This window comes from Apaloderma vittatum, unplaced genomic scaffold, assembly GCF_000703405.1.
Source record: "Apaloderma vittatum isolate BGI_N311 unplaced genomic scaffold, ASM70340v1 scaffold6540, whole genome shotgun sequence".
Taxonomy (NCBI): domain Eukaryota; kingdom Metazoa; phylum Chordata; class Aves; order Trogoniformes; family Trogonidae; genus Apaloderma; species Apaloderma vittatum.
Genome location: NW_009692798.1, coordinates 70,777 through 93,086, shown reverse-complemented (window position 1 = coordinate 93,086; position 22,310 = coordinate 70,777). Strand labels below are relative to the sequence as shown.

Sequence of the window (22,310 nt, the reverse complement as noted above, 5' to 3'; positions counted from 1 at the left end):
GTGCATGAAAAGTTCTTGACAGGCTGTGATGCCAGGAAAGTAGATTGTATACATAATGCATATAAATTCTTGTAGTGTTCATTGATTTGGAACAAATTTAATCTTCCAGTGACCTTTCTTAAAGAACAGTGCTTTTGCTGACATTGCTAAGTGTTGAATCCCTCTAGAGTGAGTATGGGAAACTTTGCACATGCAGTAGCATCTTCACTATCTTTGCTGCTTGAAGTGCTGCTAATCCTACCTCTCTAGGCACGCAAAGGAAGCTGGAAAAGAAGTAGCATTATCGATTAATGTGTCATGATGTCAGGATGTTTTTGGAAGAAGGAAAAATGTACAAAGATTGTGGATGAGAATTTAGAATAAATTGTGTGCTCTAAAGAAAGAGAAAATGTATTGTGATGTTTTTCAGTGTTTATAGCATTTTGAAGCAACTCCCAAAAATGCCAAGTAAATGGAAATTGATATAGAGAATTTTAGTGGCACTTGTGCTACTACTGCTTTGGGAATGTGTCAGTATAAAAAGAAAGAAAAAAAGAAAAAAGAAAAAAAAAGAAAAAAGAAAATTATCTATGGAAAGGAATTTACCAGGATTATTTGTATAAAACTTGTTTTTTAAAGCTGTAGGAGAAAGCTAGATGTCCTTGAACTGAAAAATTATGTTTCAGCCCACATTCTAAATAAAAAAAAATGTTTGAAATTCAGTAATGACTGACTGTACAGAAGTATTGTCCTTGGTCATTTCTTGAACCATATTTTGAAATTGTTGTTTAAATTTTAAATCAAAACTAAATTTTAATTAACAAATAAAGCATTCTGTTTTGTTGAACAACAAACTGCACAGGAAAAATATAATCCCTGTTCTGGTTGCTATAGCAGCAGAATCAAAAGCAGCCATAATAGAATGATCTTTAACCTAAAGAAGTAGAAATGCTTTGCTGAGCGAAGTATAGATTCTGGTTCACTAAAGGAATTATGTATGTGCTTATTGTCTTTTGACTAAATGGATTTCAAACCAAGATGAGAAATGTCAACTGAATCACTAATAGAAAACAAAATAGTTTTGCTATATCACTAAGTGTCATGATATTGGTAAACCTTTTGAAAAGAGTACTGCTAGAGATTGTAGACTGTGGCAGCGTCTTCCTCTTCATCTCCTCACCTAGCACATTCCTCAGATGATCAACCATGTCATACAGAAGTGCTGGATCCCATCTGTGACACGTTGCGTTGTATAATGCAGTGAGAACCTTCCTTCCTCTCTTTGTCTGTGCTTCAGCACACCCCATACTCACCCACACCTGCAAAGCTACACTCGGTTTACGTGTGTGGAAGCTCTTCTTTGTCCTGGGACATTGCTATGATACGATTATATTGCTCATCATTAGTAAGAGTCACAGTTTCAAAGTTAAAGTTGTGCTCAAGTATTTTTCTGGCCTGGTACATAACTAAGCACAAGGGAAGCAAATATTTCTTTAGGTTTAGATTGTGGAATCATAGAATGGTTTATATTGAAAGGGACCTTAATACCATCTAGTTCCAACCCTCCTGCCATGGGCAGGGACACCTTCCACTAGATAAGGTTGCTCAGAGTTCCATCCAACCTGGCCTTGAACACTTCCTTTATTTGAAGGAAAAATGCATGGAGTATACTATGTCCTCTGCTGTTTGGAGTGGTTGGGGTTACATAGAAATAGTCACGTAAACACTTCAAGACATGCCATTGAAAGATGCAAATGCACTAATGAATAACCTCAGGTCACTTCTCCTCACCACATTACTGATTTTAATTCGTCTGGGAAGTGGTAGCATTGAACATGATCAGGTTGGTCCTGGGAATGTTACAGAGATGTGGAAAGATGCGTCACCTGTGAGCAAATTAAGAGTCAGAAGCAGTTCCACAGGAAGCTGAGTAGGTAAGCTTTTGCACCTGGTAGGTCACTGAAAATGTGTGCTGAATGTTTGAGAGATTTTGTTGAATACAGTGATGGAATTAATTTTTGTAGTCAGTAATAACATTTCTATTATCTGTTTATTGTAGGTTGGAAATCTCCCAAATGATTATATGATAACTCTTAAATATGTCCCGAAGATGGATAGTCTGGTATGTACAAACACTTCAAGTTAATTTCAGTAAAGTAGCTCAGTGGAACCAGTGATGGCCATAACATTTTGTACCTAGTCCTATGCCTTAGTAAGTTACAATTAAATAATGGTTATTTCACTTGTCATATACTTCACAAGTGTTCATTTAAAAGAAATGTAGGGAGACTCCTTCAGTCACTTCAAACCTTTTTAATTATAGAAATCTTAGAAAAATGTTTATTAATATTAAATCTTTAAACATATTTTCTGGGAAAAATCAAATTATGGGATTATTTCATCATGTGAATAGAAATTTCTTGCTGTCTTAAAGAAGTAGTTTCTTTCTAATTGTAGTTTGGAATATACAGTAGAATGTCCTCATTTCAGCACAAAAAATACTGAGTAGCCAATAAAGAGAACCTTAAGTTCAGCAAATGCTAATTTCAGTAGCTAAACAAATCAGTAGAAAGTGAGGACATTATTTAATTCAGACATGCTTTGTATTATCTGTCTATATAATTCTATAGTTAATGCATAGTGATACTTTCAAATAAGCATCATCTATCTTCTTTGAAACTTTAAAACATTTTATAGTAAAACCTTCTTCATATGACCTTATTTCTTATTCTACTAAATATTTTTTGTCATTATTCCTTAATAAAAATGTTTAAAAAAACGATAAATTAAAAATGCTCCCTTGGTTGTTGCATACAATGCAGGAAAAAGGAGAGAAGGAAACAAGGTGAAAGTAAAAGTTATGCTCAATGCTATACTGTGTTGTTTTAAGGAAAGAAAAAAGTAAGTAAAGGACTAATTTGTCAGTTTAACGGAACAGTATTGTTCCTATCTTAAGAATGTATCTTTGTGCACATACAGGAGTAGATCGAAATTATCTGGTAGATGTAAGAACCTGGGATTGTGTGTACAAAGTTATAATGAAAACCCACTTTGCGTGCAATACAAATATGAAAACGCATCCTATCCTACAAGCTTGTAGCAAATCTAACAATATTCCATATTGATATTGGAGAACAATGCCAGAAGTAACATTCTCTCAGTCCTAAGTAACAAGAAGATGGCCAGAGGAAAAGGAGGTTGCAGGATAGCAAAAGGCCCTGAGCTGCAAGATTACAAGGTATTGTGGCAGATCTGGCAGTGCTCTTGGGAGTTTTGTTGGAAGGTTTTTACTAAAACTTAAGAATACTTTAGAAAAGTCAGTTTAACCTTGATTCTTTAGACAGAAAAACTCTGCAGAACAGATGCTATAGAAGTTGATAGATGCTATAGGTACTAGATCTTGTATAATTAAAACTAATGGAAAAAAATTCATTTCTGAAAAAAGCCCCAAACAATATCTGGAGAAAAACGAACTAAGACTGATTGCCACCATCCCCTGGCTGATTTGCTTTTTGAAATTCAAAGGTTTTGGTGCCTGCTGTGATGAGATTCACATCTGTGGAGGATAGCCGTAGCTGAGCGCTGCTCCCCAGGCTCTGGGATGAGCGCGATAGCTGCTGGTTGAGAGCCAGGCTGGTTGGGGGCTGTTCCCTCCACTACGCTCCTGGGAAGGTTGGCACTGCAGATGAAGAAGGTCAGGGAGCCTGCTTGAGCAATGAGTTCTGGTTGTTCTCACCGCTTAACTCTTACATCACTCTGAAGTTCAGTTTTGGCTGCCAGTACGTGGTTTCTTTTCTGTAGTCTAAAGGCGTGTTGTCTTGCTGCATCATATCCAGAACCTTCGATCCATTTTACAGTTATGACAAGTGGCCAAGAAATAAATAGGAAGAAAAGTTCAGAGCTGGGATTTCCATATTGCTTTTTTTTTGTCCACCACTTTCAGTCATGATGATGGAAGGTGCAGCTCTTGGCTGTCTGCCTTTGCAGGAGGAAGTATTCCAGCGGTATTCACATCCCACTTTGCCAGATTCCTCTCTGGCGATTTCAGGTTGTGTTATGCACACCACAGCAAAGGCTGGCTGAAGAAGTAGGTTTTGCTCAGGGTTCTGTGAGGTCCCTGCAAGGTGGACGGCTTTGCATAAGGCAAATGCCCTGCATTCAGCTCTGACAGGACTGAAACAGTGCCCTGCAATTTTTTTTGATAGATTTCAGTCTTCGGTGCATACATAAAGTGGGAAATGTACCCGAGGTAGCAAATCTGAAATACAGATGACTAAAGGTAAGAAGGCGGGGAGAAGGCAAAGCAGATGGGAAGCCAGTGTAGTGCATGTAACAAGAACAGACTGACTCGATCCATTAAACATAGGGTTGTTGCATTATGCACTAGCTCAAGGCATCTGAGTGGCTGTAAAAGTAGTCTCGCATAGAGTGCACTGTGTAGTCTGAAGGTTAAAAGGCAAAGATGACAGCAGTAGGGGCTGAACTCGAAAGAGGAGAAAAACTTCAAACTTTTAGGTAGATGTAGAAAAAAAAGTTAGTGAGAACTACCTGGAAGTACAAGTGAATTTAAGTTTGCGATTGCCCTAAAATGTAGATCTTGGTCAAAGTTTACACAAAAAATCAGAGTTAAACCTCCATTTCTCCTTGCAAACATGGCTTTTCTGAATTTCATCAGTTTCTTCCCTGTGCTTGGTAGGTATTGAGACAGCAAGTAATTGCACATCTTGATATTACTGAAAATTAAATTAAAGCTTAGCGGGTCAGAGTGGTTCAGTCAGAGGAGACTCCCACGCACATGCTAAACCACGGGAGCAACAAAATAGATTCCCTGCTGGAATCACCAAATGCTCACTAGGAGAAGTGAGAAACTTTTGCCAGCCCCTGCCAGAGGAGAGAATGCACACCCACAAAACCTCAGAGGAAAAGGGTTTCCAGATGTGCAGTTCAGGGAAGCACAGAAGTTCTGTCTCTGTGTTCCTACACCAAAGTAGCAGAAAATGCGTTGTCTGACTCTGAGGGCAGTGGTTCATGGCATGGCGCATCCTGCTTGAACAGGGTATGTTTCAGCAAGCTTTCTCTGATTCATTTGCTTCTGCTTCTCCCTTTCTATTGTTTTGCTTGAAGGAGAAAAAAATCAAGGCAAACGCCACCCATCGCACATTTTGTTTTGCTCTTTTTTAAGTCATTGTTTAGATAATTACAGAAGGTGATAATATTGACTTACTACTTGTTATCAGTGTGTGAGAGAGTTCTACACACGTGTGAAAACTCAGGTGGAGCTGAATAATGTATTCTCTAAACCTGGAAGCCTAATAGTCTGGTTAGTCTTGGACAGTGCAATGTGTGTTTTTCCTCATCAAAAACATTTACGCATCAAGGCAGAACGGCACCCATGTCAGCAAGAAAGTAATTTGTCACCAGCTGATGATATTGGTAGTAGTGGATACATTTTTTTGGAATAAAGAATCTGTATGCAGGTTGATTGCAGAAATTGAGTAAAATAACATTAAATGTAGAAGCAGATACATCACCAAACATTTACGCATTTCTACATTTCTGCAAGGCAGAAGGTAGAGTGGATGGATTCAGTGGATGCCCATCCAATGGGGAGCAATTGGAAACTGGTTTAGTGATACTGCAGGGTTGCTGGGCCAAGATCTCTACATCTGGCAGACTTTAATGATCCTGAGACATTTGCAACTATTGAAAAAATTGCTTCACATGTGGAATAAATTTCCATGACATTTACCATTAAAAATTAAGCAGTTATTGGGAAGGGATTTCCCGGCACATGTTACAGTGTGACTAATACTTTACTTGTTTTTTTTCACTGACCATATTGGGTTTTTCCTAGGCTGGGTGGCTTTCTTGTTTACTTGTCCACTGTTATGTATATCTGAGTAAAAGAAGTTAATGCCTTCCTCTGAGGCAGCAAGAATAATGACCAAGTTTCAGTCATGTGAGCAGCTATACAGACTTTATCTGCAAACTGATTGCGTAGGTGTCAGTGGCACAGATGTGGCAGATACCATGACAGGCTGTGCAGAACACTGTAAACTGTGCAGAACTCAGTAAAAGAAAGACTTCTAGATCTAAAAACTGTTCTCAGGAGTGACATTTAATGAAAAAGCTGAAGAGAAGGAGTTAACTAAGCTAACTAGTTTAAAGGCGGATAAAAGCATACATAGATTTCACGTAAAACTTTTGCAGAAACCTTCTTCCAAGGAGATGTAAATCAAGAATTTTGAGGGTTAACTAAGTTATGTAAGGTAACAATAATAAAATGAACACTGAGATTGGTTTAAAGAAAGTCTGGAGAAAAGTCTTAAAACAGTAGTTCTTTAAAAGAAATAAATAGGTTAATGAAAGCATGGACTAGGTTTCATAGTAGTATGTCCCAAGGCTCAAATTCTTAACAGACTGATGCTTAGCATTCATTAAGAATTTAATGAAGGGATGACACTTAACAGACAACCATAAATATGTCAGTATCAGTGAGAATAGAAACTTTACCAAAAGGACTGAAAAGAAAGTTGGCCACACTGAAGAAGATGGATTTTAATTTAGACTTTCAAGATAATGTAAATTGGAAAGAACAATCTAATCTACTTTTGCACATTGAGCTGCTTAACCAGTTTTTGCAAAAGTCTGATATTTAATCTACCTCTCTGTTTTTCTTTTTATCCCCTGACAGCCTAATCACTGTTGGTTGCATTTGATGGTGCCTGAATTTTCAAGGAGCCTACATAATCTTCTCCAGAAATTTTCAGATATACCAGATATGTCTGATGTTTTAAGCAACTATTCAATCATCAATAATCTCACAAGGATAATTAATGATCTTATGGCATGCCTAGCTTTTGATAAAAATAAGGTAATCATAAACAGAGTTTATGTTTATGCTAGATATTTTTATTTGAGCTTTCTGGATACAGTACTCCATAATAGTTTAAAAATGTCCAAAGCTTCATTAGATTTGTTCTCATTTCTATTCCTGTACATGTGAAATCCTCCTTTGTTTAGAAATGCACTGAGTACACTGTGCTAACGTTGGCTAGTCATTATCTCCTACTTCAAAGTAAAATGACTTACAAGGAATTACAGTGTATACAGTGACCTGTATACAGTTATTTAAATAGTCAAAAATGTAACTGGCATCTTTAAGATAATTAATTCATTCTGGTCTGTTTGGCAGAAATCTTCCTTGTCCATCCAGCTTAAATTTTTAATTTTGCTAGTGATCCTAATGTAAATTTAAATATAATTTGGTTGAAGCTATTAATATACTCGTAGTATGTATCACAGTGTTTAAAGCTCTGAAAGCTTCACCGTGGTTTAATGAACTTTTTTATACAAAGACACAGCAAAGATTAGAGGATATCAGCCTGTTTCCATGTATTTCTGGATTGCAACTGCAGCTGGAAGGATTTCAAGAGTCATACTCAAGAGACATCTGATTCTCTTGTGTGAAAATGATGGGGGAAAAGAAATTAACTTTCTGATCCGTTCTCCAGCTCTAAGCAGTAATTAAAAAATAAGTTCTGTAGTTGAAGGCTTTGTCTCCATGAAAAAAAATGGACAAAATCCATCATATTCTTTGGGGCAAGGATTTAATCTTCCATATATGTTTATTTTTGTCAAGTTAAGGCCTTAGCTGTTGTAATTGCACCTTTTTAACATCCAGAATGAATTAAATGGACTAAGACACTCAGTCTCATGTAGAGTGGCATAATCTTGTAACCTTGTCATATATTGACATTATACTGCTGAGGGTATTTAGACACTCCCTACCTTTCAATTTCAAACTCAATTCTATCCAATCTTCAATGTATCTCTTTTTCTCTTTTTTTTTTTTTTTTTCCTATTCCTGTCCTGATGATTCAAAACACTCAGCTGGGCTGTGGTTGGATAACAGGAGTTTTATTTCTTAGAATGAAGAAGTAAATATCCTGTAATTCTTTAGAGAAGAGTAATCTTAGGCCTAGTACTTTCAGCATTAAACATAAAATAATTTTGGAGCCAAAACTAGGAAGTTTTCCTTAGTACTTATTCAAACTGTATTATTACCACTGTCCTCCTTCTTGGGAGTACAGGGTAACCCCAGGCCAGGTTCAACCTGCTGGCATAAGAAACAGTTCTACAAAAGCCGGAGTCAGGTAAAAATGAAAAAAATGATCTTAACATGGCCCTTAGCCTTACTGTTTAGTCTGACTAGTACATTTGTCTGTTAGACCTCAGAATGATTGGACTTCCTTGTTTATAGTCCTACTCTTATTTTTAAGGGATCTCTTATTTATCAGGGATCTCAGCCTGCTTCTGTGCAGAAGTGTATCCCCGCTATTGTATTCTGTTCCCTGTACTCTTAGGGCAATAGCTATGATTGTGTTATGTTCCTGTGTCCAGATTAAAAAGATTGCAACGTAATGTGAAATCAAGGTAGGTTTTTTTAATGAGGGAAATAGAAAGTCTCTTCATTTTCAGTGTAGGGTGGGAGGCTGCCTTTCATACCTTGGCAATCTTTTAACATCAGATTAATAATTTATTTCTATTTGCAAGGCTGATTTGAAATCCTCAAATCAGAGAGCTTGTATGTTTTATGAAGATGGTACACAGCAAGTCTGGTCTTCTGCAGGTTAAAAATTTAAACTATTTTGTATCATCTTTGGATATTTTTGTCATCTGTTGAGGTGCTGCAATGAGCATCTCTCTTGACCTGCTTTCAAGCTGAATTCTATATTTTGTCCTAGGATTTTATAAAAGAAAATGGTCACCTTTATGAAGAAGGTCACTTCATTCCTGAGGATTTTTTTAGGCACTTTAATAATACCATTGAGGTCTACAAAGAGTTTGCAGACACGTTGGATAAGAATGACTGCATTCTGCCTTCAACAGTAGAAACACCAGAGAATGGTAAGATGGCTCTCATTTTGGGGAACAGAATCTAAGTAGATATAAGTAGGTGATTTTCCTTTGATTTCAGAGATGCTAAGGTTATGATGCTGTACTTCTGTGTCTCCTTTTTACTGCCAGTTAAAATTCCTACCAACACCAAAACTTACATTTCTGTTCTAAGTTGAGTTCTGTCTGGCAGTAATACTAGTGTCATTGCTCCTAGTGACACATCATTCCTTAATATAATCTAAATAACCTCACAATACTCTACTCTGTTTCTTTTCATCCCAAATATGTCCTGGATTGTCTTTTTACATTGTTCTTCCTATCTTCTATTAAAGCTCTTTTAAATTTTATAAGGCAGTAAAGGAGCGTAAGATTGCACTGCTGAAGGGATAAGAAGCTAGAACAAGTTGTAAGTTGCAGCAGCCTGAAGTCACCTCCATATTCATCCCACTCCTCCTGAAAAGGGCCATGTTTACTTCATAAAAAAATTTTTAACAAGCTCAAGTCAGGCTCCTGCAGCTCCTTCTCATCCTTCCAGTAAATGGAAGGTTTATATTCTCTTTTCTTTTACTCTCTTTAGTGACACCTGTTAGCTTTTTAATTAGGGCAACATATCCAGTTGCACAGTTACACCAGTAGTAACTAGAAGCAGATCACTGCCATAACCTAAGAACTTGTTTAAAGCAATTGCTTTTCCAGTGTAGCTATTCAGCAGCAGCTCAGTGTGTAGACATATCTGCCTCTTAATAAGACTGCCTTTTTTGGCTTAATCCACTTCATAAACAGCCCTGTAGCCAGAGTTTTAAGACGGTGCTATAGCCACATCAGAGTAGCCCTATAGCCCATCATCATATCTAGAGAGAACTGTATTTTAAGTTACATAATGCTGACACACTGATTTTCTATTTAGATTCCAGAGTCGCTGTCACAAAAACATTTGTGTTTCCTCCTGTTGCTGCCAGCTCCCTTAGGAATGACAGCATTGGCAGTAACACTAGCAGTAACAGTAAGTACAAGTGACTGAATTAATATATGTGTCGCCATTTTGTTCTGGTAGCTGGTTGTTACGAGAGCTCAGAGGAAAGGAGTGTCATTAATTGTGCAAATTAATGGGAAGTTACTCTTGCCGGATGGTGTACTATGTGTTTCTCAGCTGTCGTATCAAAATGCAATGAACTAGGCCAATCAAAGTTTAGAGATACTATCAAGTTACAATGATGTGACGGCTCTCTACAACTTGGAGAGGACATGTCTCTTCATTTTGGCTGTCATGAGGTCTCACTAATCATACAGGCTCAGCAAACTTGGCTGTCCCAAGACACCTCGTTTTAACTCTCAGAAAAGAAAGTTGCTCCAAACGAACAGAACAGCTGTCCTAAATCAGGCCCAGGGTCCTCATGTGGACAGAGAGGTTGCCTTTACATTGCTTTTTGAGAGTAATGTGAGTCCCAAGCTTGACACCAATTTGAAGACAGTCCCCATGTTTGCTTGCTGTAGTCACAGTAGGGCCAGCTCCACAGTTGGCATTCTTTTGCATAAGGTCAAGGACAAAGTCACTACACCTTTAGCAGCCTGTAATCTTCTCTCTGGCATGGCCATCTCTTTTTTTTCATCTGTCTTGGTAAATGTATTACATAACCAGTCACTGATAGATAAGAGAGCCCAACATTGTTGCTTTAAGAGCCTCAACATTAACCAGCATGACGTATAGGAATCTGAGGTGAATAGAAACAGCAAAATTTTAGGGGTGAAGAGAAGCAGCAAAATTTTAGGGACTTTTAGTGACATCATGTATAACAAGGTGAATACTCTCTGGAACTTTCCATGTGAACAAAAGAAGGGGATTTTCCTTAGAGGTTCCCAAAATGCTGATTAAAGCTTAACCATATTGTTGTTTCCCTTGTTCCTGTTTCCCAGACAAAACAGGATGACAATGTGTATCTCTATTACAATTTCCCCCTTTCATTTCACAAGCGTCCGTGTTATCTAAATGTATGATGAGGAAGTGTGCGACTGGTACTCCGTGAGCTTAAGAAAACATAGGCAAGGAAGCAGTCTGATGTAGACTTGGGGGCACAAATGTAGCTCCTGACAGTGGGACAGATACCACTGAGATTGCGTCTCTTCTACTGCTGCTTCTCTTGGAATGTGTGATCTAGTTATTCTCTGGAGTATTATCGCCATTCATGCTACCTCTTAATTGGCTCACAGCTTCTGTCAGATTTGAAGCCCTCCCTGATTGCTTTCTAATTAAGAGAAGTTCTTAAGTCATCATTCCTCAGAACCCTCTGAGAAGGCTGGAACAAAATCCACCTTTGCCTCCTGGCTGCCAGCCTGCCTCTCTGGAAAAGAGAAGTCTCACTGCCATAAATGTTCAGGTCTCAACATGTGATAATTTTTGCTGCCGTTGCTAGAGGAAGAATATTCAGCTGCAGCCTGAAGCAACAGGAACGGATTGAGGAGCCAAAAGAAAGACAGATAGATTACAGGAGCAGTTCAGATAAAAGGAGTTTGACCCAGTACAGTAACAGGGGGGATGCTGGGCAGCAGGGCATCAATGTGGCACCTGCATCTGTACTGTGCAGGGGAGTACAGAAGCAGGTTTATTAATCTTGTTTCATAGCTGGACTGATAATCAAGGAGAAAAAAAAGCCTAATTAAAATAATGTAGTAAGTCAAGGAAATTGCTTGACTGGCCATATGCTGTACAGGTGTGTTTTAACTGATAATCATTCTCTTAAGCAATTTATTGGAAAATTGGATATCAGTTAACAGCCTTATGTAGAAATGACATGAGGACTGCATGTCTGGGGCTCGGGGTGGTTTGAACTTGTAATCAGATTAAATTACATTAACTTGAACATTGTATGTTGACTGGTTACACTTGAGTCGTCTGTTTGGAGTCTTTTGCAGAGAGGGACTTTTGGTGTCGTTATTGGCATCTCTGTTTTACTCCCTCGAAGTGGTCTTCAGCACTGATTTTAGTTTTGTCTTGGCTTTATTGCTGAGTAAGTTTTCCCTACCTTCTTTGGAAGGAACAACAATGAATAAATGTTATCACTTCCCATGTGAAGAATCCCCAGCACAAGGTCCCTGTCTGTTGGCTTCAGTACTGTTCACAGAACAGCACTGTTGGATTCACATTTCAAAAAGGAAAACACTTGGAGAAGAGAGGAATCCTGAAAAAAAATCTCCAGACACAAACTACTGCAATATTATTTTTTTAGTGACCCTCTTTAATTTGAAACGGTTTTAAATTAGACCATTTAAAATTAATGATTTCTAGACCATTTCTAGACCATTCAGTTTGCAAAGAACCCCTCCAGATTAATAATAAATTTTGAATCTGTTAATAAAGTCTGTGTAGTCAGATGATTTGAACTGCTTAGTTCAAAATTCAACTTAGATAAACCTCAAGTGCATCACCTAATAAAATCATTTGTGAAATAATTATCATAAATATTGTAGATAATATAAATCAGCTAAATTACATCTTTTTCATGTTGTTGCTACATTTTTTGAGTCATATTTCGTGACTTCATTATTACACAACAATAAAATTAACTGGTATAATAGAGTAGAATTTTGGCTAAACATACACCAGAAGTCCTACCTTGAATAAGTGTAAAATGGAGCAATTACTCCATTCTATCTTTTTTTAAAAAAAACATGGCAATAGGGCTGGTTTCATCCTTGTAATGTTGAATATAGATCTGTAACGTGTTCCCACTCCACATCTTCCCTGACAAAATTCTCAAAATACCACCACCCCAAGCCCCAATTTATTTAGGCTGTTTTGTTTTCTTCTCTTTTGTAGTCCAATTTGAATTCAGATTAACTAGATAAAGTCCCAGTCTCATTGATATTTCTCTGGATCATTATACCATGTGTAGTCTAGAAAATTCAGACGAGATGGTTCCTGTGTAAAGAACAACTGTTAGAATAAGAAGTCTTCAGTTCTGATCTCTTATTTCAGTGTTTACACCAAACAATAAATAGTAGTCTTATTTGTTTTTCTCCCCCATCAGATGAATCTCATGTTTCTCTGATTAAAGCTTGAACTTACCAACTGTTACTAACACTTCTGACGCAATTTAGTCCTGCACTATTATTTATATTTTCATGGAAAGTTCAGTGTTCTTCAGTCTTTGCCTCACAATAATTTAGCTTCATTATTCTGTACTGAACAGCTCAAAGCACATGTAAGCATAGAGATCTCTGTAACTGTTTTTAGGAAGGTCTACTTTTATAATTAAACAAAGAATACTGTAGTTTAATTCAGTAATTGCATAATTTGAAAATGTTCACCCATGGCTTAATGCAATTGGTGTTGCCTTCTGTGCCTTTGTTCTTTTGTTCCAACTTTATATTTAATGGAAAACCCTAATGAACAGGTGAGAGCTGCTCTGCATTTTTATAGATAAGATCTTGTGGTAATTGTGTTGGAGCTGAGCATAAGTAAACTGAAAATTCCTTTAAGATATGTATGGCAAAAAACCCAAGCCAGTGCTTTGAATCATAATTGATTGCTAAACCTACACACATGGCTCAAGGTGGAGAGCAGCTCAATAACTTCATTGTGTAGCTGGGTGGCTTTTAATGTAAATATATTTTGTTCACAGCTTAATATCCCAATGTCCAGGAAGATTACATATAAATGTACATCAGATGAGCTCACTTCCTAAGGGTTTCTTCCATAAGGTGCAGAGTGAGAACTCTGAGAGATGCTGGCCTGCTTCCACTCCTCTTTTGCACCTTGCTGTATAGACTATTTTAGGTGAATGAGATACTGCAAAACCAGCAGTTCCTCTGGCGTTGCCCAAGGAGTTCACAAAGTTACTAATACACCTGGTTCCTCCTGTTCCTTCGCCTACTCTGCCTTTAAAACTGTGGGGAGTGGGAATCTTTCTAAGTACAGCTCTAAAGTCTCTAACAGAGGAGAGGATCCCTGTGGAAGGAGTAAAAGCCTATTGGCAGCCAGCTTGCTTTCCTTATCTCCCTTTTCTTCATTAGGATGCAGGTCCCTGGGAGGTTCTCCAGATTGAAAATTCACCAAAGTTCTGATTTAGATGTTACTATAAATAAAAGGCATGTGAAGAAACCTGCCATGACTCATTTCATTCTCTCCAAATCTTTCAAGAGACTTTTTTTCTGGACATGAAAGTGAAATTAAAGAATCCGTTGTTATTTGCTTTTAAAGGTAGTTGTGGGTTACTTACCTTTCAAATTAATTTAAGTTATGAAAAATAAAATCTGTTGTTATTTTTCCAAGGTAGACGGGGGTAGGTGTCTCAATTTGACTGTATTTAAGCTTTGTCCCCAGGTTTCAGGGCCCCACATGGAAAGCTAATCATGAATTCCTTTAGTTTCCACAGATGCTGGAAAAAGCGTTTACATTGGGGATATCTTCTCTGAAATTGGATTTTTCCACTTTTAGATTCCTCTTTGTAAAGGGAGCTCTTTTTGTCTAAGACTCACTGAAGTTTGTAAAAAGTAATGGTAAAAGTAAGGGTACTATACTATCACTGAAAAACCTGGAAGTGCGTGTTTGCCATAACACGTTGCCCAGCTTTGCAGAATAGTCAGAGTGCTTGTGAGGTTATACACTCTACCATAACATGTTATCAAATAAATTATCTATATGACATGAAGAATTTTTCCTTTGTTAATTTTTTTTTCACCTTTCAATTTTTTTCTGAAGTTTATGGGGCAGAATTTAGAAAACCTGACCATCCCCATAGGATTTACACAATTCCGATGCATAACTCAGCAGTATTTCACTGGAAGTAATGGCTAATGGTATTAGACGTACCATTGCTGCATTATTCTTGACTAGAGCACAAGATCAGTATAGAAATTTTCTTCTCAGATAAACAGGGGTTTGGTTGTTTTGGGGTTTTTTTTTGTGAAGTTCAGGCAGACCCTTCCCAACTTGAGTTTGTCCTGTTTTCTTGAAGGTCAGTTCTGCAAGCAAAACTTCTTTATACACAATCTGTGGTGGATTAGGATTGTGAAAAGATATGTCTCTCCAGTTAATTTCTGCTCCTGATTCTAATGTCCGAGCAGACTAATTGATAGCCTCTCTTTTTCAGCTGATGTTCCCCTCTGTAGACTCTGTATGCTGTCTTTCTCTTCTCCTCTGTAGACAGATGTCTTTCACAGTAGCCTAGCATCGGTTCTGCTTGACCCAGGTTTCCTTTTAGTCTGCTGAGTCTACCAGATGCAAGTGAAATTAAAGCCACTATAGTCAGAAACTAGAGTTTTTAAACAGTGTATGTGTTACAGAGATATGTGTAGTACATAAATTACACTTTTTGTTTTCTTACTTTTTAGTTCTGTCAGTGTGACTCTAGAAAACACTGCTGAATTTCAGAGATAAAAAGAACATTTGTGTAAAAGCTTGCAAAATATCAATCAGAAAATCTCAGAGAAAATGAGTTTCCACCCAGTTATGGGAATGCTCCTTCCTAAACTAAAGGGTTTTCTCAGAAGCTGTTTAATAATGTACTAAATGCACATCGCTTGGACAAGTATATCACACCCTACATAGTTAGACATTTACTGTTTGCATGAACATCACAAATTTCTAGTGCTACAATCCATTTTCACCTCTCTATCTAATCACCTACAATTTTCCAGGGCTTGCAGTTTGGTTCTTTTCTTGTAATCTGGCAATACCTCCACCGTTCGAGCTGCAGACACGAAACCTTGAAATGAACTAAAACTGGGTGGATGGTGTCTAAACTAGCAGTTTCCTGTGGCTCACTTTGCATTTCAGAAGGTGGATCCCAGGGTGACTCTGTAGGACTTTTTGCATCCTGCTCTTGATTAAATAAATGAAGGGCCACATTTTAGTCTCAGCATACATATAGCTCTCTGTGAGGGGAATGGAATTGTTTCTTTACATAGAAGACTGGGATTGGGACGCTTTTGTACAAAACATAAAAATGTGATTACAACAAAATAATACACAGCTAGACTTCAAGGTACAAGGGTTTGATCTTACTGAAGTCAGTGGGACCTTTCCAGACATCGGAAGTGAAGTTAGACTTACTTTGTTAAATTAACCTCTCTCAAGAAGCCTCGTGTTTATTGTTCATTGGCGGCCAGACAAAGCGTCTATTGAAAGTCAGTGGTGTGTTTCTTATGGAACTCAAGCAAATGCACAAAATCACAGATATATTCTCTTCTAAAGAATTTATTTGTGTTACAAAGACCTTTAAAAATTGATAAACCCAAAACTTTGAAGTCTGGGAAAGGGAAAATTCTTTACAAATGACACAAAAGAAACGGAACTAGTGTTGGAATTATTCAACACAGCTCCTTCAGAAATGGGAGGAGAATGGGAGGAGAATCTTTGTGGTCAAAAATTTCCTGTGAGATTTTGTATGAAGTACACCTCATGTACACAGTGCTTAGAAGTTTCTGTTCTGCTATTTAAGATGCTGTTATGTAGGTGGTGTATAAAAGTTCTCTTGCTAATAGAGTTGCCCTGAAGATAGTTTTCTACTATAAATCTGTCTTCACTAACGAGAATCTGTAATTACAGAAGAGGCGCTTGGCTTCATTAGCAGCTCCAGCCTGCAAGGGATCAGCATAGCACTGACATCATTGCTGTCTCTTCTTCTTGGCTTTGTTTTGGGAGCCATATACTGGAAGGTAAGAAATACTATGTTTAATTGTGTACATAGTGATACCACATTTTGTAGCTATGGGAGGTGGAAAAAACAGAACCATTCTGCATTTCAAAGCTAGAGATGTCTGTTGTAAGCTTCACTGAACTGTGTGACATGCAAATATAAATCTACGTTGTCGGATTCTTGAATTCCACCACCGAAGTACAAATCCTGTCTTATCAGAATGATAACTGTCTAATTGGAAATTTAAAAAATAAGATTCTCCCGATTTCCTAGTTCTCCTATTATATCTGGAGAAGGGGATTCTTTTGCTTTTGCCCCTTGTGCCCCTGGCTGCAATACGAAGGCTTTGATAGTGAAATTATACTGGTATATTAGATGACAAGATTTGTCCTACATTTTGCAAGATGATTTAGATATTGAAAATCTGAAGCAAACTGAAATACACAACAATTGTTTAGGGAGTTGTTAAAGTAAGCTTTAGGATATTAATATTTAATGCATTTTGTTCCTAGAAAATACATCCCAAATCCAGACCAGAAAGTGATGAAACTACGCAGTGTCATGACTGTCAAGAGGAAAATGAGATAAGGTATATTGGTTCACATTATATACCTATATACAAGTATAAGTTTATCTTTGAGAGCTGCTTCCTGAAGGTTTCTCTGTCTCTAAGACAAACACACAAAAAACCAGACAAAAGTCTTGCTATAGAGGCAGAAGTACGGAAGAAATTTCCACGTACAAAATTGTTTTAAGGGGACATTACCCTTACTTTATCTGTCCTTAATCTTTACTGTGAGAAAGGATAGCTGAGACCCATAGGGAAAGCAACAAAAAAAAAGTGGATTTTGGTATTTACTGTGCAATGTGAACATAGGTTGATACAGAATAAATAAATAGATACATTATATTCCAAAGAATTCACTTCTGTTACAAAATAAGACTTTTAAAAATTGAAAAAAAATTTGAAAAATCCGAAACTTTGAAGTGCAGGACAGGGAAAATTCTTTACAAATGACAAAAAAGAGAATTAGTGTTGGAACTGTTCAACACAGATGTTTCAGAAATGGGAATTATACATTGTAAATAAACAGAAAAAAACATCTTCCTGTCCGTGCTCCTAAATTCTTCTAAATACTTTTCCACTAACATTTGTTAAGTTCTTTCACTTTTTTACATTCCCCAGGGTATATGCATATAAGCATCTATGTTTTCTGGTTTGTTTTGTTTTATTTTGTTTTTTCAAACAGCTAATGAGAATTCATTCAAATCCTAATAACTTTCTAAGGTTGTCCTGAAGTGATTCATGGCTCTATTCATACTTAAACACTCCTTTATAAGTTTTTAGGCAGAAAAAAATCTTTGTAACTCAGTCAATTAAATGTACAGTAGACATAACAGTTAAAGTTATTCAAAGTTGCTTGGACACGACTTGGGCAAAGAAGTCTATAAAATTCAGAAAAGGAGTTAGGGTTATTTTAAGTTAGAACATTCACACTAAAGCATTTTGAGAGTATTAGTTAAGCTCATATTTTGGGGTGCTTGGTCAAATTTTAACTATGAGGTATTAAGGGAAAGATCTGATGCAGATGGCAGAAGGATATGTCATACCCTATAGGCTTCTCACACAATGTGAAATGCCTGGTGCTGCTCACTCTTGAAGGCAGAAGTAGGCAAGATTCTGATCTAGCAGTTTGATCACAGGAGCTGAAATTTTCATATAAGATTCAATAATATATTCTTAAAACAGATTTTCTTTGTGTAGAGTGCATAGAATGAAAGAGGGTGTATTCACCAAGTATATTGGTTGCTACAAATAACTCATCCCTCACCTTATCCTCATAGGGATTAAAACTCACCAAATGGAACATGCATCTTCCTTTTAACTTCACAGAAATTAAAAAACATTGCTTTATAGGAAGAAAAGAAGAAAGAGGAAACAATTAGTTAAATGCAGGATAGGGCCTTAACATGAAATTTAAACTGAATACATTCTCCATCAGATGCCTTCTTAAATATAGGATTTTTTTTTTCTTCCTCCTCACATTGAGAAATTTGTAATATTCAGCTGTAACTAGGAAGACCTAATAGCAAACATAAATTCTCTTACTTTGGGTTCCTTTTTATTGTAACTAACATAAACCTTTCCGTTCTATTTCCTTGAAACAGTAGCATTGTAGTAATGAAGTACTTTTTTTTCCTTTCTTTTTTTTTTTTGTAGTATGTTGCAGCAAAAAGAAAAGGAACATCTACAAGTGTAGCTGTTGCTTTTTCTCCCTCAACACTGTTACTATTTCATGTACTGGTAAGTTGTTACAGCTGAGAGTGTCTTACCATAGGCTTAATAATTTCTGGCTGCTGAGATATAAAGTGATTCAGAGTCCATTTGGGGAAAATATAAAATAAAACTTGTTATCAGTAGGCTTCATTTGTACCTAAGATCTTTAGGAGCTAATGTATTTAATCCTATATCATTAATTTACACATTTGACTTTTAACCTGAATGTTACAAAATGAAATATGCTGGAATTCCAAAATTAGGGAAGGCTACTGCTTCCCCTTTTTGATTTGGCAGATGATATGGAGAAGTCTCCAACTGTTGTCCTACAGCTGTTTCAAAGCAGCATGACCAAAAAACAAAATCATTGAACTAGCAGGTGAGTGTAGGAGAACAGGCCAAGCAGAGCTGAGCTTCTGTGAGTTGTTGCTTACTCAGCACAGTTTGTAGTCCTTGTAGCCTTATCAGACACATCATTGTTGCATTAGTATGTAGGCGTGAGCAGCAAAGGTGAGTGAGCTTTCTCTCTCCCAGCTGTCCTCTGCAGAACGGGGCACGTCTCTGGCAAGGGGCTTCTTAACACAGGAGTTGTGCTGTACTTAACCCACAGCATCTCTGGCAAGGATCTGGAAGATTCAGGCAATGCTGAATGTTTCATTTTTTATTGTGAGTGGAAAGAGCAGCATTAAGAGTATAACAGGCAATCCAGGTTTTGCAGTCCATTCTGTAGCAGTCTCTCACAGGTGTCTTCCAAAGCATTCATTGTGATCAAGTGAGATGCAGCCTGAGAGATTTCCAGTCTCCTTAACTGCTTTGTTCTAACATCTGCTCACTGAGAAGAGAAATCATCACTGCATTGGACAAGGCGTTTGATTTTTCCCAGAGATGTAAACTGGGTTTGGTATTGGCTCGTCCAGATGACTTCAAAGGGGTGTTTGCTGACAGAGATTGCCAGATACCTAAGTGCACAAACTTAACAATCCCATAAAGCCGTGAGAGTTGTTTCATCACCTTAGATGCCATCAATGACATCTTCAGGGTAGTGTGTTCTTGGACCAGGAAAATACACCTTAAAACATTATTTTTTTTTTCCCAGAATAGAGTAATGTCTATGCAAGTGTCATTGAACTTATCTGTTTCCAAAATTATAAGAAAAAATATGTTACACGTCTGTGAAAGGCACTGCTGTTTAGTAGTACAGGGAAAAAGACTAATCTGCAAAATTATAATTTCTATTTTTTCTCTTCAGGCAGGTAACAGTTCCATGTTCGCTTCATAAATGAAGCAGCTTTAAGCACATTCGTATTCCTTCTGGAGTGACAGACTGAGTCTGCATCTGTTGTTGCTGCCCATGACTCCATAGACATGATACAGAAATGAGGACAATTTGTGTTTGTTACTGTGAAACCAACACTGAATTGAACAATGACAAGAAGAGTGTGCACTTAGCAGGACTATATTTTGTGTGAATATCTACCTTGTGTGGCATTTGGAGATTTTTTAATTGCATCAATACTTGCAGCAAACTCTGGAAAACAAAGTACATGTCCTGAACAGAAAGCTTCTTTCAAATGCCTCCAACTATGTGTAATCATTGAATATCATAAATACCTTTGCATCCTTAATTTAAGTTCTGTGTCCTCTACCTTACCTTGGTGTCTTCAGATGGAGTTCTCTGAACTGGCAGAACATGCAGAAATGGATAGAGATAACATACTCTTCAATACTGTATATAAAACTTGAAATCAAAGTCATGCCATGGACCCATGTTCTAGCCTTTTACTTATAAGGAGCTGTGTTTACGCCTGGCAAGGGTTGTGTATACAGCAACATGTGGTCTCTGTCGGGTGCCAGGTGGCTGGTTGCCCTCCCCAGAAAGCCTCAAGAATTCGTCAGTGTTGGTGGTCTTTGTTCAGGAGAAGTGAATACTGGATGAAGACAAAGTAAACACAAGGTGACTGCACCTCATGGAGCTTCAAAGCATTAAGAATAGCTGCTGCGTACGTGAGCACTGGTGAAATTTCCAGCCATGCCAAGGGAAGAGAAAGTAAAGAGTCTGAATTGCGTTCGAACATCAGGATAAAGACAAATCCATGAAATGCATTTTAAATGCTGAAGATGTATACCATTGATACCTTGTCTTTAAATGCATACTATAAAAAATCTGAAAGATCCTGAAAATGTATTTAGCTTTTGCTTACATCAGCTGTAATTAATGTTTGCTTTGTGTTTTAAGTGATTAGTACGCTTTAATATCCTGGCATTCTCCACTCTTAAAGTTAAATCTCTTGAAAGAAGAGAGAAAGACTTTGTTTCCCACTTGTCTTCTGCATCTATTGCTATTATAGCATCCATGGAAGCTGTACAGGACTGATGTACAGAAATGCATTTTCAAGTAAATCCTAAAAATACCATGGTAAAAGTTACAAGTGTAGTTGTGCATCTTTTCATTTTGGCTCTTACCAGATAATGGGTATGAGTTAATTATCTGTATTTAGGGGTTTGTACTTCAGAAGGTAAAGATGGCTCACTTTAGATGACAATCTGTCATCTCTCATTAAACTGACCAGGTCAGCAGGTGTTTTAGTTCAAGTAACTTGAAAACTTTAAGAAAAAAATCCACCACCCTTTTTAATGTTTTGCGTAATGTTGGAGTTCTCTTTAAAGCATATAGCTACTTGATTTTTTAAGAGTTCTTGTGGAAATTTTAATCATCTGCTGAATTTTCTGAGAACCATGCATAAAAAGAATATGACATACATATAATATATTTGTGTGTGTGTGCGTGCATGTGTGTGTGTGTATTATTGGTAAAACTGATTTGTCTTTCATATTTACCAGTGAAGAAAAAATCTCAAAACTTTATTGTGTTTGATGGCAGATCTTATGTGTGCACGTAGCCAATCTGTGTGGACTTTTGACCCTGTTGAGATAAATATCAAAATTTCTTGTGAATTCACTGATACAAGAATTTGATCATGTGGAACAATTTTTTTTTGTTTATACTGAGGCCTTTTTGCACTTCTTCAGTGCCAGAAAAGGATCCTCAAGTCCTGCTCAACTGGTATATATTAGCATATTTCCATTAACATTAGCAGAGCTTTGGAGTTGGCATCATCTGAGGAACTTATACTAGATCAAAAGAAGCTTAGTGTTAAGAATTAGGCCTTCATTTATATTCAGAAGGTGCTAGAGTGCTCACTACTTATTAAGAAATAATTAAGGTTGCTCAGCTCATCATTTCTAAAAAGCAAGTCTATTCCAAATTTTAGCTCTGCAAAAGTCAAGCAACAGAAATCCCCATCTGTAGCTCAGTTTCATATGACAGTGTGCCGTGCTTCACTGACAAGGCCCTCAGACTTTGTATTTCAAACTTTTTTAAGAGTCACCCTGAAATAAATGTCAGCATGACCTAATTGATGGAAAATTTGCACCTTGTTGGTAAGACAGAGAATAACTTCAGAGTGGTTTTCACAGAGCAGGAAAATATTCACAGTAAATGGAAGCAATTATCC

General features: G+C 37.2%; 1 protein-coding gene across 2 annotated transcripts; it reads left to right on the top strand.

The window, feature by feature from the left end:
* Positions 1-2,030: 2,030 nt before the first annotated feature.
* KITLG (KIT ligand) lies at positions 2,031-20,442 on the top strand. Of its 2 annotated transcripts, XM_009868535.1 has the most exons (9): positions 2,031-2,101; positions 6,674-6,853; positions 8,727-8,889; positions 9,788-9,887; positions 10,930-10,931; positions 16,427-16,536; positions 17,030-17,106; positions 18,739-18,822; positions 20,045-20,442. In XM_009868535.1, the coding sequence occupies exons 1-8, from the start codon at positions 2,063-2,065 to the stop codon at positions 18,776-18,778; spliced, it is 711 nt and encodes a 236-aa protein (XP_009866837.1). In that variant the 5' UTR covers positions 2,031-2,062; the 3' UTR covers positions 18,779-18,822; positions 20,045-20,442. The 2 variants fall into 2 exon arrangements, with proteins under 2 accessions (XP_009866837.1, XP_009866908.1); XM_009868606.1 differs by lacking the exons at positions 6,674-6,853; positions 20,045-20,442 and having other exon boundaries at positions 18,739-18,785.
* Positions 20,443-22,310: the final 1,868 nt, after the last annotated feature.

Excerpts from the sequence above, each read along its gene's own strand:
- KITLG (XM_009868535.1), top strand. The coding sequence starts at position 2,063 with ATGATAACTCTTAAATATGTCCCGAAGATGGATAGTCTG. Across the intron at positions 6,854-8,726 it reads TAGCTTTTGATAAAAATAAG|GATTTTATAAAAGAAAATGG; the intron begins GTAATCATAAAC and ends ATTTTGTCCTAG. Across the intron at positions 8,890-9,787 it reads AGTAGAAACACCAGAGAATG|ATTCCAGAGTCGCTGTCACA; the intron begins GTAAGATGGCTC and ends TTTTCTATTTAG.